At 37.9% G+C, this 19,269-nt stretch overlaps 1 protein-coding gene across 4 annotated transcripts in view; it reads right to left on the bottom strand.

Annotated features, from left to right (window-relative positions):
• The window catches only part of col7a1 (collagen, type VII, alpha 1), a 62,764-nt gene that overhangs the window by 24,058 nt on the left and 19,437 nt on the right, over positions 1-19,269 (bottom strand). For 3 of the 4 annotated variants that reach the window (XM_056253854.1, XM_056253855.1, XM_056253857.1), the window contains exons 21-66: positions 18,939-19,085; positions 18,566-18,691; positions 18,340-18,486; positions 18,135-18,254; positions 17,878-18,027; positions 14,775-14,911; positions 14,474-14,600; positions 14,016-14,159; positions 13,722-13,897; positions 13,495-13,524; positions 13,319-13,345; positions 13,159-13,203; positions 12,919-13,020; positions 12,772-12,834; positions 12,490-12,525; positions 12,351-12,404; positions 12,201-12,272; positions 11,968-12,081; positions 11,235-11,261; positions 10,530-10,583; positions 10,315-10,386; positions 10,117-10,176; positions 9,997-10,032; positions 9,841-9,885; positions 9,584-9,619; positions 9,438-9,482; positions 9,310-9,345; positions 9,170-9,205; positions 9,033-9,068; positions 8,780-8,851; positions 7,086-7,145; positions 5,956-5,991; positions 5,773-5,853; positions 5,241-5,276; positions 5,111-5,155; positions 4,951-5,022; positions 4,053-4,097; positions 3,925-3,960; positions 3,767-3,808; positions 3,602-3,682; positions 3,488-3,523; positions 3,152-3,187; positions 941-1,021; positions 811-846; positions 597-668; positions 440-484 (exon numbers count right to left, since the gene is read on the bottom strand). In XM_056253854.1, the coding sequence (XP_056109829.1) occupies positions 440-484; positions 597-668; positions 811-846; positions 941-1,021; positions 3,152-3,187; positions 3,488-3,523; positions 3,602-3,682; positions 3,767-3,808; positions 3,925-3,960; positions 4,053-4,097; positions 4,951-5,022; positions 5,111-5,155; positions 5,241-5,276; positions 5,773-5,853; positions 5,956-5,991; positions 7,086-7,145; positions 8,780-8,851; positions 9,033-9,068; positions 9,170-9,205; positions 9,310-9,345; positions 9,438-9,482; positions 9,584-9,619; positions 9,841-9,885; positions 9,997-10,032; positions 10,117-10,176; positions 10,315-10,386; positions 10,530-10,583; positions 11,235-11,261; positions 11,968-12,081; positions 12,201-12,272; positions 12,351-12,404; positions 12,490-12,525; positions 12,772-12,834; positions 12,919-13,020; positions 13,159-13,203; positions 13,319-13,345; positions 13,495-13,524; positions 13,722-13,897; positions 14,016-14,159; positions 14,474-14,600; positions 14,775-14,911; positions 17,878-18,027; positions 18,135-18,254; positions 18,340-18,486; positions 18,566-18,691; positions 18,939-19,085 (3,212 nt within the window). The remainder of the gene's footprint in view (positions 1-439; positions 485-596; positions 669-810; positions 847-940; positions 1,022-3,151; positions 3,188-3,487; positions 3,524-3,601; positions 3,683-3,766; positions 3,809-3,924; positions 3,961-4,052; positions 4,098-4,950; positions 5,023-5,110; positions 5,156-5,240; positions 5,277-5,772; positions 5,854-5,955; positions 5,992-7,085; positions 7,146-8,779; positions 8,852-9,032; positions 9,069-9,169; positions 9,206-9,309; positions 9,346-9,437; positions 9,483-9,583; positions 9,620-9,840; positions 9,886-9,996; positions 10,033-10,116; positions 10,177-10,314; positions 10,387-10,529; positions 10,584-11,234; positions 11,262-11,967; positions 12,082-12,200; positions 12,273-12,350; positions 12,405-12,489; positions 12,526-12,771; positions 12,835-12,918; positions 13,021-13,158; positions 13,204-13,318; positions 13,346-13,494; positions 13,525-13,721; positions 13,898-14,015; positions 14,160-14,473; positions 14,601-14,774; positions 14,912-17,877; positions 18,028-18,134; positions 18,255-18,339; positions 18,487-18,565; positions 18,692-18,938; positions 19,086-19,269) is intronic. The other variant, XM_056253856.1, reaches the window with a different exon arrangement.

The raw sequence follows: 19,269 nt of genomic DNA, 5'->3' as shown, positions 1-19,269 counted from the left end.
GTTCACGTGGCTACGCCGAAGCGATAAAATTCTGTATTAGAAATTTTAAGGCCAGAGAAGTAGTTTTTAGGGAAGGACTACATGCCTGCGCAGTGCGCACATATATTCAAACGCGCATACCTATAGAATGAACTCTTAATACGCATGTGCACGCCATCAGCATTCTCACAGGTTCGCGTTTTTAAAGTATGCGTAGAAAGAACTTAAGAGTTTTCTGTTAAAACGGTGTCGTGTTAGCAGCCCCTAAGTTAATAACTAATGATCATTGCGACGGAAGTGAATCAATTAAAACTAACTTTAGCTGGAAAATAACTTTATTCTAGAGCTGTCATAAAGCCAAAACAATCTCTATTACTTTAATTTCCTATTATCACTGTAAAGGTTTTAAAAGGTTTTTGAATAGATGTTGGGTTCTCATTCAGATTACAGCTTCACTTACAGCTTTTCCAAGCAGTCCTGGTTTCCCATCCTCCCCTGCTTTACCCTGAAATAAAACAAAACGTTATTTTGATGTGATAACGGGCTTATGCGCCGGTGTGGCAATTTGTACGGGTAAATGATTTTCCCTACACAAATTAAGCCATGATATTACTCACAGGTGTGCCATCAGTTCCTGGGGGACCAGGTGGTCCCGAAGGCCCCTGAGGCCCTCTTAGTCCTGGCAATCCCTAGGACACAACAATTTAATGTTTATTTATCCAGCATCAAAAGTTTCTGACTTAAAACTGGACTGATTTGTAGCCACCAATAGTGGCAACATCATGATACAAAACAAACAGATTTGACATAGGGAGGAAAAGAAGTACTCACATCTCGTCCAGGATCCCCTTGTTTTCCTGGGTCACCCTACAAAACCAAACACAATTAGGAAATGATTCAAACTGATTGAGGATTCTTTGAATATTAGGCTGATGCAGGGCTGATCATGAAGCGATCTGACCCGTAATCCGGGAGCTCCAGGAAGACTAGGTTTCCCATCCTGACCGGGTCGTCCATCCAATCCAGCCACTCCTCTTTCTCCCTGCACATGCATACGCACATGTACGTGAAACAATCAAAATTAGCTGTGACACACACATATTATACATGCATACAAACACTAAACATCACTGTCAAAATCAAATTTTCAAACCAGCATTGGGTTGTCACCAACTTGAATGAATAATAATGAAAATGGGTTGACTGATAGATCCAATCTTTGTCATTAACAACACCACACATCTGCATGCCAAAAGCAGCAATCATCACCTTAATGCAATAATCAAAGATGCCCCGCCTAAAAACCCACAAAATGATTATGAAAGGAACAGAGATCAAAAGGATAAATTACTGTAGATGAGTACTGGTACACAAGTATACGTCACAAGGGTCAGACACAAACTCATTTACTATACATCTCTCTGACAGGAAACAGAAAGCTGCAACATGGTTTACAATATTTCTCGAGACATCAGTAAAATCTGGTTTTCTCATGTCCTCTCACTGCGGAACAAAGCCTTGTTTCAAATCTGTAGCACAAATAGTAAACACAGATTAAACAGTCTTGCAGACAGCCAAAAAACTAATAATTGCAGCACTAGTGAGACCTGCTATTTAAAACCCCAAGAGGTAAAACCTGACATAATGAAGTGTGTCACAGCCGCTGCAGTATAGAGAGATCCATGACTAAGCAGTTATATTTATACTTTACACTGATGATTAGTGCAGCCAGCCATTTTTTAGCTGTCATCCACTGTATGGCACTTTCTTTCAAAATATTGTCATTGCTGTACTCTAAAATAGAATGATTTTGCAAAGAGGCTTACACCTGCCTTTGAAGAAATATTTAAGAAAGCGTCTTATTTTGTAGACCATAATGGTAATAGAGGAAAGTGATTAGACATTACAATCCATTTAAAATCAAATTAACTTACATTCAAGTTATCCATCTAGAAATAAAATCCATTGCAGGTTACATGCCACTTGATACTTGCTTTTTGTTAAAAGTGACTTTTTTTATACTTTTATTCAGCAATGACGCATTCTGATCAAAGTGACATTAAAAACTTTTACATTAGTCGCTTCTCCACCGTCAGCCAGAACTGCGACTTTTAAGAGCAGTACGAAAGGTTTCCAGTTAATTTCCAATTGAGCTTGGTTCGGCACGGCATATCCGTATACAAAATGTATATATCTAAATATATTATTTATTTTAAATTGTAAAAAAAATTATTGAATTTGTTTTCAAGCCTTGGTGAGCATAAATACTTTTTTCAAAAACATTTAAAAAATCTTACCGACCCCAAAATATAGTGTATATAATATACAAATACAAAGATTGTTAGCTCTGTCCCATTATTTAGCAACTTTTGGATAAATGCTTTGCTCAACAGTGATTAAGCCAGATAATGATCTTAGTAATTAGGGCTGGGGGAAAAAATCATTCCCAGATGCATTTCAATACTTTTACTGAACAAATTTTTATTTACTTAATTTTAGTTTTTCATTGAAATAGGTAAACTGTAAAAAATTACAGGCAAGGGTTGTAAAATATTTGCCACACTCATTTGACATTTTTCACGAACATGACATAAAAATAATATTTTGTGTCCATCTGGAGCTAAAGAAACAACAGCCTGTTCACACCTGTCAAATCCAAACATAGAACCCTTAAACAACCCAAAACTTCCACATATGTTGAAAAGAGCAAAGCGAACCACTAGGTCTACTGCATGATTTATTTTAAATGATTTGCGGCTGAAAGGCATAGCTGAAAAATTGATGCATCAAATATTGTTTTGTAATCACACCATGATTCCCTAAATCAAAATTTAAATGGACCCATGAGGTGTCCCATGTATAAAACTGAACCTGCAGCCTTTGCATTAAGATTCAGAGATCTTAAACCACAAGGCTATTAATACTTCCTGTCAGGGATGTCAGGACCTGTCACTCATACACACATGATTTAAAAATAAAATAATGTTTTGTGCTAAATATGTTTTCTATTTAATGTCTTGTGGTCATGTTAATGATCTCAAAAAAAGAGTGTTTGGTCAGGAGGGTCGAACGCTTCATTCCTCTGGAAATCTACAGCCTGATGAACACCGTAGCCAGAAAACTAAAGACAGCATGACGTCCCACAGTAAACAGAGAAACCCGGCTCTCTTACCTTGTCTCCTGGACTGCCCCTATCACCTGGGTCACCCTTAAAGAAACAGAAAGTAGAATGAGATATTAAAGACTGCTATCAAAAGTAATGACACATTACTTAAAGTGAAAATTAATAAAGTGAGGTTCTACAGATTTAATGACAATTCAGTTATCTGAATGTTTAGAAAAAACAGTTGTAAAATGCATTGTCACTGCCCTAAGCTCTACTGTGAGTATATCACTATATTTACAGTCAGTATGTACGTGGCCATAGAGACAAAAACAGGTACACAAACAGATTAAAGAAATGTGTAAATGGCTAAAAGGCACAAAAGCACAAATGAGAGGTACTTACTCTGGCTCCTGGTAGACCACGCTGCCCCTCAGAACCCTAATGAAACAAATAGTTTCAGATACAAATCCTATTACTCTCAATAACACATACTGTTTGATCTCCATGCTGACTTACGCTTGGTCCTGCAGGGCCTGAAGCTCCTCCTTCACCCTTTTGACCTTTAGCCCCATGCTCCCCTGGGTCACCTGCCTCTCCCTGGTGTTAGAACGAGTATCACAATGACAAAATCAGAATATGTGTAATAGACAGAATTGAAAGACTATGAACATTTTACTGTACCTTTTCTCCTCTGTCACCTTTCAGCTGTTTCTCTCCAGATGTCTAACAGAATATACAAATTCAAAAGATTTCAAAAACAACTACTTATAGAAGGGGGGGGGGGGGGGGGGGGGGGGGTAGATAGGGGGTAAAAATAGATAATGATAATAAAAACATACCACATCTCCAGACGGCCCAGGGGGACCTTGTATTCCCTATAATTACCCATAATGAAGATAGTTAGATGACAATTTCATTGTTTGTGTGGTGGTCCAAACATTTGTGATTCAAGTTTTTAATCTTTCACCTGCTCGCCCTTTTGGCCTCTTGGTCCGTTGGGGCCTGGGGTACCCTGCGCAAAACAAAACTCTGATCACATGACCAGACAAAGAAACCAATAATCTAACCCAACAATGCTACATATATTGCAGTAGTGATCTGTTGTTGTTTTATTTGGAGGCTAGGTTGATGTTTTTAACTGGTTGTAGAGAAATCTCATAATACAATAAGATATTAGTTTGGGGTAATGGGTCTGAATACATTGAGTTTAGTATCACTGGTCGCTATATACAAGGAACTATATGATAAAGCGGCTACAGATAAAGGATGTAACGAAAATTGTTTGCGGACAAAATGGAATTATATATAATATTCATATTTCACTATTAATCTATTATCTATTCTATTCATAGTCATATTCCTTATGCTTTAATGTTGCACTGTGAATTAAAGGGATAGTTCACCCAAAAATGAAAATTCTGTCATCATTTACTCAGTCTCAAGTTGTTCCAAACCTGTATGAATTTCTTTCTTCAGCTGAACACAAAAGACGACATTTTGAAAAATGTTGATAACCAAATATTTTATGGGACCCCATTGACTGCCACAGTACCTTTTTTCCATACTATGGAAGTCAATGGGGTCCACCACTGTTTTGTTACTGACATTCTTCAAAATATCTTCTTTTGTGTTCAGCAGAAGAAAGAAATTCATACAGGTTTGGAACAACTTGAGGGTGAGTAAATGATGACAGAATTTTCCTTTTTGTGAATGCAAGTGAATGAGTGCAATTGTCTTTCATTCAGGAATAAAATCCAGACTGAGTATAAATAATTCTGGTTCAAAAAGAAAGTTTGCAAATATTTAGTTAAGCGTGACCAAGCCTTAATTCTGATGTAATACGTTTAGGCAGCCATATGTCTTACATTTCGTCCATCTTCCCCCGGATCACCCGTGTCTCCTTTTGGCCCAGGTTGACCTGATTGACCTGTTATTCCCTTAAATATTAAAGGAACACTGTTAGGATGTGGCTGGAATACAAGTTACAATGATTCGTAGCATCACATAACAAATCTGCATACTCACTCTTAGACCTCTCTCCCCTGGTTTACCTGGCAACCCTGATTCTCCCTGAAAGACAAGAGAAACATTACATACAATAAACACAAACATACTTACGAAAAGAGAAAAGAAATAGGGAAAAAATTAAACGTACTGAAATACCATCCTCTCCTTTGTCTCCTTTTAGTCCCTATAAAAAAACACACAAACAAGAGATTAGACTTCATGAAATGATGAAATCTTATGTATGCACACTGTTACAAGAACAGTTTCCCACATCTTATTCATTAAAAATAATTACACTTTCATAAATAACGATACAATTCCATATTTCTGAGGCTACAGGTGCACATACAGTATCTTTAATTGAGTGTGGAGTAACATCTGAAGACACCTATTACCTTGACTACTTGTTACTTCTCTGAGAAAGAAAGATGTTAGAAGAAAAACAAGAAAGAGTTAAATGTTAAAAACACATTGAAAAAAAAAACAGAATAGTCACAGAGCTGATAAAGTAGAGAGAGATAGTAAAAGTAATAACTTTCAGAAAGACCTAATATGACGGACACACTTAAACCCCCCAACAATGTTGGTTGATGACTTTTATTTGCAGATGAAGTTGTTAGAAGCAGCATTTAGGCCTGTGTTCATGTATGTGTAGAATCATCAAGTGTGTAGACTCTCACATCTTTCCCTCTGGGGCCCATGGGCCCCTGTGAACCAGGATTGCCTGCCTCCCCTCTCTCCCCTGAGTCACCTTGACTGCCCTAGAGTCACACAGAGAAAAGAGGGCGAGCAATGTATGACAGCTTATTCAGGCTAATGCGGAGTCACTGGAATGAGAGAGACAGTTTAAGGGCCCACTTTACCTTTGCACCAGGTTTTCCAGACAATCCAACGAGACCCTGAATAAATAAATAAACAGCTATTGAAGAATTCAGTGTGTTTCTTTCTTATTGTTAGGATGAGGGAAATGTAGATGTGCTATCTATTTCTGGTTTCTTTAAACTTTATACTGTACTATTCAAATACAGTTACAGAACTATACAGTTCGATATTCATAATTTTATTATGCAATTCGCAATTGTTTTTTTTTTCATGCATTTATTTGCATAATGAAATGTGATTAGTCTTCTTCCACTGCAAATATGGAGTCACTTTGTGTTGATTCTCATGCACAAAAGACAAAAGGAACAAAAGCAATTCGTCAAGTAACATATAATGTCAGGTTTATTAGATAACTAGACTAGGACTATGTTGAATGTTATGACTCCTACTACAGCAGTTGATTCGGCATTTCATTTCCACAGAACAAAAGCCCTGAAACCGAAGCTTTACTGCTATACTTTTACAGCCTTCAATGCTCTGGTATTTCCATCTGCAAATGCAAATCTAGTGTAGGCTTGCTGCAGTAGTCAGTGTTACCGGTGTTACACGGTGTTCAGTCGTACACCGATTACATTACTTGTCAATTATGGCACTGCCCACACTGTCGTTTTGCTTTTTTATAAAAAATAAAAAACATTTAGTTCAGTTGGACAACTGACACTACAATTACAATCTGAAAGCATCTGGTCTGCTCCATACAGTACGAGCTGCAGAGTCGCAGCACAGTGCAGCAGGAGTCAGATTTCACTTATCACGTGATGAGAGTAAGGAGAGATGACTGACAAGATGGTGGCAAAGGATTTGGTGCGCAACAGATCCTGAATACATGTGATCATGAATTTTGAAAGCGAAGTAAAAAGCGAGGATGCATTCAAAAGCGATTTTGATACCCCGCATACTGATAGCGGCTCCTTGAGAGCCGCAAATAATAGGCCTATATACACAGAGTACGCGTGATCTCAAATTTATAAACGAATGGGAAAAGTGAACACGCATTCAAAACCAATCCCCCACCACACCACCCCAGGTGTTAGGCAATACCGGTGTTGTCACAAGTTTATATACCGGTGTGAACATTTCCTCACAGTGAAAGTCATGAAGACAAACTTACCCGATCGCCCTGGTCCCCTTTAGATCCGGGTTGGCCGGGCTCTCCTGCTCCAGGGGCACCCTGTGGGACAGATTAGAAAGGTTCAATAATGCAGTTTCACAATTTCAGTTGCACCTTGAAATGAATCTTATGAATCCATTTCTGAATAATAAGAATAATAAGAGCTTTTATTTCACAAGTCTGTGTGATCACCATAAACAAACTCAATGTCAACATACAGTTGTGGTCAGAATTATTGGCAGCCCTGGTAAATATGATCAAAGATGGTTGTAAAAATAAATCTGCATTGTTTATCCTTTTGATCTTTCATTCAAAAATTTCACAAAAATCTAACCTTTCATTGAAGTAAAAGAATTGAAAATGGGGGATAAATCACATTATGAAATAAATGGTTTTCTCCAAAACACCTTGGCCAGAAGTATTGGCACACTTTCATTAAGTACTTTTTGCAACCTCCTTTTGCCCAGATAACAGTTTTGAGTTTTCTCCTATAATGCCTGATGAGTTTGGAGAACACCTGAAAAGAGATCAGAGACCATTCCTCCAAAAGGAATCTCTCCAGATCCTTCAGATTCCCAGTTCCAAGTTGGTGCTTCATCTCTTCAGTTCACCCCATTTATTTTCTATAGGGTTCCGTTCAGGGAACTGGGTAGGCCATGGCAGAAGCTTCCTTTTGTGCACAGTGACACATTTTTGTGTTGATTTTGATGTTTGTTTTGGATCGTTGTCCTGATGGAAGATCCAACCACAGGCCATTATAAGATTTCTAGCAGAGGCTGTCGGGTTTAGATTTTTAATCTGTTGCTATTTGCTAGATTCCATGATACCATGTATCTGAACAAGATGTCCAGGACCTCAAGCAAAAAAATAGGCTCACAACATTAAAGATCCAGCATTATAATATATTTAACCGTGGATATGGGGTACTTATTATCCGTTTGCACCAAACCCATCTGGGTCTTGCTGCCAACAAGCTTTTTTTTTAGTTTCATCTGACCATAGAATCTCGTCCCTTCTGAAGTTCCAGTCGTGTCTGACAATTGAATATGCTGGAGTCTGTTTTTAGATGAGCGAGGCAGATTTAGCTTGACACCCTCCCAAACAACATGTGGTGATGTAGGGGTTGTTTGAATTTTTTTAAAGCTTTCTGACCCTAAGACTCAACTAATCTCTGCAATTCTCCATCTATGATCCTTGGAGAGTCAGAACTATATTCTTTGGTTTTACTCATTGTGATGGATGATTAAGGGAATTTGGCCTTTGTGTTTCCTCATGTGAAACAAGTCATAGCTAGACAATTTCATGTTCCTAGTCACCCTGGTGTTCTAAAAAATTTAAATATTAATGGGAATTTACTTCAGAGATATTTTACTCATAAAAAATTGTAAAGGGGCTAATAATTGTGGCCAACATGTTTTGTAAAAAAAAACATTTATTTCATAATGTGATTTTCCCCCACTTTCAATTATTTTACTTCAATGAAAGGTTAGATTTTTGCAATTTTTTTAATGAAAGATCAAAAGGATAAACAATGCAGATTTATTTTTTACAGCCATCTTTGATCATATTTATCAATAATTGCCAATAATTCTGACCACAACTGTAAGTGTAATTTCGATTTTAAAATGTCCTCACTATCTCATAAGAGCAGGCGGTTTCCCAGATGAACACCTTCATTCATTCACAAAACTCACCCTTTCCCCTTTTTGTCCTGCATCTCCTTTATCACCTTTAGCACCATCAGGACCTGCAAAGCCCCTTTCACCCTAAAAGAAGAAATAAAAGAGAGTTAAAATGGTTGAAGGTTTGAATGGAACTTTGGCATTAAAAATCAGATTTTGCTGGTTTTGTACCATCTAAATGTCAGTATAAAAAGACTTAAGAATAAAATGGAAATACTGTTATCTGACACAGACAAAGTCTCTGCATTGTTCTTAAAAGTCATACCCGCTCTCCTTTTCTCCCAAATGAACCTGGACCCTGCTAAAAAAAAAGCCACAGTGAAGAATGTCACCATCAAGAGGACAATTACAAATGCATTAAACATTCATATACAATATAAAACATGAAAAGTCTGATCTTACACTGCTTCCTGGTTCCCCTTTTGCACCCTCGGTGCCCTTATAGCAAACAGAGACACATAAATTCATATATACTTATATATACATATACTGTATATATATGCAAGATTAATGCTGTTTGTTGAGCTGACATCTTTACTTACCTTCTCTCCAGGAAGGCCATTGCTCCCTGGCAAACCCTGAGGGCACGTATAAATAATTTACAACATGCATGTACACTCATGCATTTTCACATGGCTTGTGACTTATCATGGTTTGTGCAGCCACTCACCCTCAGTCCTTGAGGTCCAGGGGGGCCTGCTAAACCTTTATCTCCCTAACATACAAACAAGTACAGTATTACCCACAGCTCTCTTATAAAAAAAATATATATCTAGGCTATATCTATATCTGTCTTATGTAGCTTAAGGGTTACACCTTTTCTCCTGCTGGACCTGAAAGTCCTCGGTCACCCTAAAAAACATCAAAATTATACAAAGAATGATATCAAAATTAAATGACACTAATTTAAATTGTTGTACTATGTTTGTTAAAGGTGAATTAAATGACTTAGCACACATAACATTCAAAACAAGCCTGAAGAACACTAAAGAGTATAATGAATATGGTACAAATCTGGATACATTGATAGAGAGATGTTTCAGATCATGTCTAGACAGTAGACACATACTCACCGTGGCTCCATCTGAACCAGGAGCTCCAGTCTGTCCTCGGTCACCCTGAAGGAACAATAAAAAACAAAACTTCATCAACTGATTCATAGATTATGCATTCAGAAAGTTTGATGACACAAGTCACAATAAAGTTATGGACTGAATTAGTTTCTTTACCTTAGTTCCGATTTCACCCGGAGGTCCCCGGGGACCCTGAAACAAAATTACAAGAATAAAAGAAGAATAAGAATGAATGTTAGAGTGAGCATGAAACATATTAGTGAAAGATTTTCATACCCGATCACCAGGGTCTCCGGTGTTTCCTTGGGGGCCTGGTTTACCCTCAGCACTCTCACCCTGCAACACCATCACACACACAGGCCAGGTTAAGGAAACGCATCCATAGACAAGAAAAGCAGACATTTTACAAAAACCCACAAAATAAAATTGCTTACAAACAATGTTAAAAAATATATATGTCAGACAAAAACATACAGTTTCTCCTTTAGCTCCTTTTTGTCCAGTCAGTCCTCGTGGGCCCTGTGGACCAGACGGTCCAGGACTTCCCTAAAACCCCAAATATACCATTCAGTGCATGCAATAAAAACACACATTGTAGTACACACAACCAATTTACAGCAGCAGTCACACATACACATGTCAACATCCATTTACACTGCCACTTTGTCATGAATAATGAAAACACTCACGGGTTCACCGGCATCTCCTTTAGCAGCAACCCCACTGCCCACTCCGGGAGGACCCTATTAATCAGAATAAACAGATCAAAACATTTATGTTCAAGAAATGCATTGTCATAACAGATGGTAGTATGCCATCAGAGAGTTCTCACAGTGATTAGATTACTTTATCCTTGTTGAATCCTTAAACAACATAGGACACTTTTCTGCAAGTGTGCTTGCTTCTCCACATCGAAAATAAATAATTATTATTGCTTTCAAATTCACTAGAAATGCATCGTAAAACTAATTTCATTTATATCAGTGGAGTGTGGTGAACTTCTGAAATGATGCAAAAGATTTTTTTAACTAATGTAAATTCTTGTTCCATTTGATGTTTACATAGATTGTGTATTAAAGGCATATGAAATTGTTCCTAATATATGGAATACATGCAATAAATACAATAATATTTCTGTATGTTTAACATACACTAAAAAATAGACTACATATAAATTAATTGATTGTCAAAAAATATTATTTAGCATTTACATTATTAAATCAGCCTAAACATGCTTTGTCGCTTTTGGACAGTGTAACTCTAGAAAAATAGTGGTTTACACACCATTTGATGTCTTATTTCATAATATTTGTTCTGTATCATTCTTATACTGTCAATTGTCTTCTCGTCTTTTTTGAGAAGAAATTTCATCATAAGAATTTATATCGACTTACCCTGTCTCCAGGGCTGCCTTTGTCACCCTGCAGGAAAATGAAATGAAACACAAAATCAGACAGGTACATGATAAGCTGAAGGGATATCTGAAACTTCAAACAGTGAAAACAATGAATTATATTTAATTACTGGTGCTGTTGTGATGTCTGTCTGTGTTCCCCCTGTCTTTGTGCACTTGGTTCAGTCCTGTTCCCTGTTTTCCCGCTCCCCGTTATCTCTATTAGTCTTCCCAGGTGTCCCTGATTAACCACGCCCCCTTGTCATCTTGTTTAGCTTGTTTGCCCTTGTATTTAAGCCCTGTGTTTCAGTCCAGTCCTTGTGAGTTCTTGTTGTTGTAACATTGATGTTGGTGGTTCTGTTCCTGAGTCTTGTGCCCTAGCCAGAGTCTTTATGTAGTTTGAGTTTATTAAATAAAGTGTGCTGCAATTGGATCCTGCTTCCTCCTTGCTTCCACCTCATCATAACAGGTGCGAATCTCAAAATGTCCAGTTTACATAGCAACTTACAGTAGTGTCTCGAATACTATCTGTATGGACGTGCAACAGGAGCCAAACCAGTACTCTCTTATGAGCAACTATAGCGACAGTGTCACTTATCACTTTTGGCACAACAAAAGTCCAATTGAGCTGTGAGTTCTTCCATCAAGCCTTCATTACCAGCATCTGTTATATGGAGAGAAGCCATACTGCACATTGAGAGACACCTTAAACAGAAAAGGCAAGGGATTCTGACCTTAATAGGAAGCCCTGGAGAGCCTGACAACCCAGGGCGACCATCCTGTCCAGACAGACCTCGTGGGCCTGCCTCTCCTTTTGCCCCAACCACACCTGGACGACCAGGAGTGCCCTAAAAGTACAGAGAGACATAGAATGGGTAATGTAATAACCCTGTTGTTTACTTGAGTGCTCATACATGCTGCTTTTTTGTCAATGTGCAGGTGAGAGTGATTTTCTTGTGTTTCTTACAGGGATCCCTGGGATTCCTGGCTCTCCTTTACGGCCTGGTAAACCTCCTCCAACAGCAGATCCAGATTCCCCCTGTAGTAAATAGTAAAAAACTGCTAAATAAAGGGGTAGAGTAGAGCAGTGAGAGATTAATTTGAATATCACTCTTACCCTTTCACCTTTCTCTCCCTTCAATCCCAGAGGCCCCACAAGACCTGGTTCTCCCTGTAAAACAAAACAGATAAAACATTTTGTAAGAATTAGTGTGTGTTTTTTGTCTATATTATGCAGTTTGTTAATGAGTACTCACGGGGTCTCCTCTAACACCTGGTAATCCCTGACTGCCCTAAAAAACAGAATATCATCACACAATGAACTTGCGTTAGAAATCAGTTAGTGAGAATTTGTTTAGCTTTAATATTTTAAGTGGCACTGTTTTAAAGAGGATTTAAATAATTAAGAGATTAAGAGGTTTTATTATGCATCCAGCCCTGATCATTCCCATTCATGTTATGCATTTAGAGGTTCATATATCCACAAATACCTGTTTTAACAGCACCACTTAATTACATTATTCATGTTTCATTCTTACTGGTACTCCAACTGCACCAGAACGACCTGGAACACCTGGACTGCCGTCCAATCCTGGAAAACCCTGAAACAAATAGAGAGGGTGAGATTATATTAACAAGTGGGATCTGTGTGCGTATGTGTGTATGCATAATTAAGTGCCACTTACTCTCTCGCCTTTCTCTCCTCTCACTCCCAGACCACTGCCTGGTTGACCTGGTGGCCCCTCTGGTCCTCTGGGGCCCTCACGACCCGATAAACCATCACGACCCTTTTTAAAAAACAAACGCACAGAATTAGACAGACATTTACTCAAGCATGTAGAAACACATTGGTTCTAACTGAGAATTAATGAATCCCATTGTGTAGATGAACAAACACAGCTAAATGTGCATGTAGATGAACTTACAGGCTCGCCTTTCCTTCCATCCACTCCATCTCTGCCTCTTTCACCCTATATACACACAAAAAGACACAATGTATTCACAAGAAAACTACAGTAAATATAAAGGCCAACAATTCAACTTGAAGTTATTATGTGCAAAAACAAAAAGAAAGATAATTATTACCTTCTGACCCTGTTCCCCTTTAGCACCCTGCAGCAAAGACATAAGTAAATATATATTGTGGTACAAGTTGCATGTAGATGTGCAAATGTAAACAAAAACAAAACTTGCTTAAGTGTATATGCAGCTTTTATCTGTAATTATGTTTAGGTGTTTGTGTATTTTCAATACACACTTACCCTGGGGCACTCTACAGTACAAGGCCCTGTCTAAAAGGAGACAACAAATCAAAGTGAGTCTTTTTTGTACGAGGTCTTCTTTTCTCATCAATAGACACTATCAAAGAGGTTTGAAACCTTCTGCTGTATCATGACTCTCGCAGACTTGACAGGCCAAGCAAGCGTCATAATAAAAAAAATGATGATACGACATTAATGACAGCTTAGACGGATGGATTGTATCTGACCGTGACACCGGTCCCCCGTGCAAGGCCACAGAGGAGGTCTGCCAGGTCGGGGTGGAGACCATAGAGCTGATTTGTGTCTTGAGCAAAGATCAGATTCTGAGTGCTGCCATCAGTCACTGCCAAACGCAGCTCTGTAGGGTCTGCACGTCCAATTCCTACCGCCAACACTGTCACACCTGAGGGACAAAGTTATTACAGCGCTAACTCACTCATATGGACATGGGACAGAGCAGCCGGGATGGTTTGCTGTGTGTGTGTAAATTTATATGTTGGGTCTGATTTTGTATGGCTTACCATCAGCTCTAACAGTGGCAGCAGGTTTGCTAAGATCATCGGTTGACTTCTCGTCAGCGATAATAACAACCACCCCAGGAACGCCAGACCTCCGACCTGCTGGCGTGCTCAGCAAAAACTGACGCGCGTATGTCATTGCCCGGCCTGCACATAAAATCAGAAAATATCAGTACACTCACATTTAACATAATGATACCATATATATAATTTAGATTCTGATGTACCTCACAACTTTATTTTGAACAAATTAAATAATTAAACTTTGGTGTTATGTTTTGTCACAGTTAAAGCCACCTCCAATGCTCTCATTACTGTGGAAAAAATGTGTGTGGGGGGGGATGATATACATATATAACATGACCTGGACGTTCACATACTTACTCATGGTACACCAACATCAAAACAGGATAGCCACAAAGTTTAAAAATATTAATTAAAAATTAAACATACAAACTAACCTATATTATTTCCTGGTCTGTCATTGAATGGGGTGGACAAAATATCCCGCAGAAGGGTCTCACTGTTGCTATGACGATTGAGGAGGAAGCGCACTTTTGAATCTTCACTGTACATCACCACCCCCATCTGGAGCAAACAGGTATTACAAGAACTTCATTAACACTGGCCTGCTCAATGCCTCATTCACGCTGTCAGAAGAGGGTACTCTCAATTTATAAAAAAAGAAAACATTTAACACCATGACTACTGTACATATTATAGTACATAGTACCTAGTGTAAAAAGCTAGAAAGAAATGCACCTGAGAGTCTCTGGGACCGATGGAGGTGAAGGATCTAGCAGTACTAGCCAACAGAGACAACACACGTGCTATCAGGCCAGAGCGATCACGAGACGCAGGCACAAGGAAGACCACATCCAAACGGCCTCCAACACACACTAAAACATGGATGTATTAGACATATTAAGCCAGGAATTCAGCTGAAGAACAATACAGTCAGTAAAACAATGTTGCAATTCATGTAGTCCATTAAATCATCACTGCTGTTTGCAGAACAACTAGAAACATTTGTTACACAGCTACACAGCCATGAAATCTTGGCTTGTAAAAATAAACCTATGCTCAGGCGTTTTTCTATATAAATGATGACTACATTCATTGCACATTGATAGTGTGTTAAGTACAACATGACTAGGGCTGCAACAAACGATTATTTTGATAATCGATTAATCTAACGATTATTAGAACGATTAATCGACTAATCATCGATTATTTTGCAGACTAATCAGTAAGTTTGGAACGATTATTCAGCTTTTCCAATTAGTTAAAACATTGAGTTATACATATTCTAACTATAATATAAAAAAAGAAAATCACTTCAGCTTTTGAAATAGTTGTTTTAATGAACTTTGAGCCAACTAAACAGGTCATTCTCTTTAAGTTTTCAGATTTCGGTCCAACTCAAATCACACACAAATGCTCTCTAAGCATTGTTTAATAGGCCCACTGCTTTTCTTAGAACTGAAACAGAAAAAGGGACATTTACTTCAGGACACAAAGAATGGAAAAATATTAATCTGCAAACAATTATTATAATTATAAAATTTCAATCTTTTTTTACATGACAATTGAGCTGACAGAGACGTTCTCATTCACCTTTTAATTTATAGTATGATAAAGTGACTGCCATGATATTATTCCTATATCATAGGAAGGATATAACATCTCGTTTTGTAAGTCTTCATGATTATTGAACAAAATACAGGCAAGTGATAAGACTATAATAATACCTAATATACTAATAGTGTTACAATAATAAAAACAGCCCTGACTCCTAAGCTCGATCAAGCTTTATTCTATACAAAATAAGTCATCACATTACTGTAATTATATTACTATTGATAATATTATTACTATTATTAGTAGTATTGCATTCTCTAATAAAGAGAGATTTACCGCTGGTTAGTAAGCTCCAGCTGGAGAACACTCACTTCTCACCGGCTCCTCTTTTGCCGGGATGTTTCCTCTTGCACTCCAACATGCATGTTGTGCCCCGTGAAAATTGCACACGACAGCATTCTTGATTTGAAGTTTTGTGAAACTTTCCCAAACCTAAACCTTGCTAGTTCGGATTCGTTTGCACTGTCATAATTCGCGCTGTTTTCTCTTCTACCGCAATAGCATTTGTAAGGGCTGCACTACACTCTAGCGCTACAGCGCCGTAGCGGTCAAATCGCGGGATTGCAGGCCCTTACATTAGGTCACGTGAGATCAAACGACTACTCGACAACAAAGATATTTGTCGACAAATTTTTATTGTCGACGTTGTCGACAACGTCGACTAATCGTTGCAGCCCTAAACATGACATCAAGCACTATGACCATCTGTCGGTCTCTGTAACTTTTAAAAAATTGCTAGTAGTGAGAGCATGTGAGCGAAAAATCTCCCTATGACTGACTAGTATAATAGCATGTTATTATATTATGTTAGATATGCAAGCTATAATTTGCCTCAACTTCAAAGTCAAGAGAGTACTGTATAAAATAAACTCACAAAGGTTTACTGAAAGAGTCAGACCTGTATTTTCTATAAACATAATTATTACTTATTTTAAAGTAAAAAATCATGGTAAATTAAATATATTGCTCATACTGAAACACAAATGCATATAAATACTGAAATAAGTACTTACATTTGTTAAAATACCAATCATATAGTATGTTTTATTTAGTGCTGTCAATCGATTAAAAAATTTGCTCGATTAATCACACATTTTTTATGTGATTAATCGCGATTAATCGCAATTAACAACACTTACGTTTTTATAGGTTTATATTTAGTTTATATATTTTACAATGGAATAATTTCACAGTTAATCTCCAAATTATTGTAAAAACAACATAAAGACAGTATATTTTAAATACTTGTTTAATGGCATCTTTTTATGAATGAAGGTCAGTATCACTGATACTTATACAGCTATTGATGTCTAGATAAAAATTATTTCCCCTCCAAAATTTTTACATTAATTATAGCCAATCAACATTACAGTGTAATTGAAAGCTATCAATTTTTTAACATTTATTAGGCTACAAAAAATATAACAACTTTTAATTTAAGTGAAATTCAAACAATCCTCACATAAAGCCATAATAAATGTCATATTTACCTGTACCCTTCCTGTCTAACAGGTAGGAATATACAGAAATTGAATTGCAAACAGTCTGCACTGCATAAATTATAAATTAAATAAAGACTAATCCTTTAAAGCTACAAAAGTCGAGAGCAGTGAGTAATTTTTTCTGTTCCCTTTGTTCTTTGATTAACTTTACTGACAGGAAGCTTTATTGGCTGCTGTCCCTTTAAAACCAGCCGCTACTGCACATGACGCGGATCTCACACACGCCTCATTCTCTCACAACTCTTTACGTTCATTTAAGACTTTATTCAACTCATTTAAGACTGCTCTTATGTCATGAGGATACTTGACAAAACTGACATTTTGGCATAATGTGTGTGTTATTGTTCGTTCAAGCGCAAAAGAGAACTATATTCTGGCGCGCTGTCTGTGCGCACGACACTGGCACGCGTCTTTCTGTGTCGTGCGTGTGTCACATAGACAGGTCATTCACAGGCAGTGCGGTCTCTTTTGTCTTGTCGAGCATGGTCATAATGTAACGCTACCCAAAGGATGACAAAAATTTACGGATGCTGCGTTAAATATTTTAAAGCATTAAACTGGACAAAAATGTATCGCATTTATCGAGTTCGTATCGAGTTAACGTTGACAGCCTTAGATAAAAAAAAAAAAATTGTAATTAATATGTGCACAATGCATCTGAAATCCTCATGTGTGTTTTATGCTTTCAACTCGGAGTGAAAGAGACAGAAACCGTATATAACCTGTTCGTTCCTCCACGGTGGTCTCCGGTCCAACCTGGTTTTGGAAGGTGGGTTGCACAGTGAAACGGTATAGACGGCCCAGTCGTAGACCGATCACACGGTACGAGGTGGCTGTTCCGGGCAGCGTTTCAGACTGACCCGTTCCTGTGTCTAAAGAGAGAGTATATAATACACTAAAAAGTGAATGCAACTCTAATTGTGTTTTTGATCATTAATAAACCACACACTATCAATTCTTGAATTTTTGGAAGACTCACCCTCTTCCTCTGTCCAGCGTAAAATATAGCCTGTAGCTCCAGTTACTGGTGACCAGCCTAAAAGGACTGAATTCTCAGTACTGTCTGTCACACTCAAACCATTCACGGGTGGTAGGGCATCTAAAAAAAGAGACAAAAATAATGAATGAAAGAGTCTGGAAAAAGACAGAGAGATCAAATGTGAGATAGACTGTGTCGTGTGTACCAGTGGTTGCTCTGATAGAGGTAGCTTCAGTCTCTTCACTGTTAACCACAGCAGACAATCTTACAGTGTAGCTTAGACCAGGACGCAGTCCATCAAGGGTATACGAAGTTGCATCACCACTAATCAGACGACTTGATTCAGGCTCACCTAGTCATAATAGAAACATTACATAAACTTAGTTGTGTCTGGTATGTGTATGTGGATACATGTGTGCTTTTATAACTACCTTGTGAAGACCTCCAATAGATTTGATAAGAGCTGGCTCCTCTCACTGCTCTCCAGGTTATACGGAGCCCCCCTGGGGTCGAATCCAAAACACGCAAACCCTCTACTCTTGTCACCCTCTGTCCCCCTAGACAACAAACAGTAAATTCAAAGCACTTTCATAAAGAAACATCTCTCTTAAACCTGATCTGATCTTTAGCCAAGCCACAATAAAAGACAATCAAAAGAAAAGTGTTCACGTCTTTATTTTGTACACTTTGTGAATATATTTATTCTGCAGAATAGAAAAGTATGTGAATACGGTTATGAACTTCTCCAAAAACATACATAAGTAAATATGACTCGAAAAGCAGGGAAACAAACAAACCACTCACCCGTGGTGACTCTGACAGAGACGGGTGGGCCCTCTCTGTTCCGGACTAGAGCCAAAACCTTAACCTCGTACTGTGCCCCTTCATCCAATTGCCTCAGATCCACTGATGTCACGTTACCACCAACCAGCTGACTCTGCTCCTCTTCACCTATAATCACACTCACAATTTTATTTTTCTATCATGGTCTATAGTCTATATATTTTATGAGCTATAACCCCTGGAGGTTACAAACCAACACCAAAACCTTTTTGCATTTTGATTTAATTTAAAATCTTAAATAATAAAAAACAAAAATTAGTATTAAGCAAAAGTATCTCATTTAATATTACTG

Source organism: Rhinichthys klamathensis, unplaced genomic scaffold (genome assembly GCF_029890125.1).
Source record: "Rhinichthys klamathensis goyatoka isolate OS25496 unplaced genomic scaffold, OSU_Roscu_1.1 h1tg000109l_1, whole genome shotgun sequence".
Taxonomy (NCBI): domain Eukaryota; kingdom Metazoa; phylum Chordata; class Actinopteri; order Cypriniformes; family Leuciscidae; genus Rhinichthys; species Rhinichthys klamathensis.
This window is presented reverse-complemented; position numbering and strand designations above follow the sequence as displayed.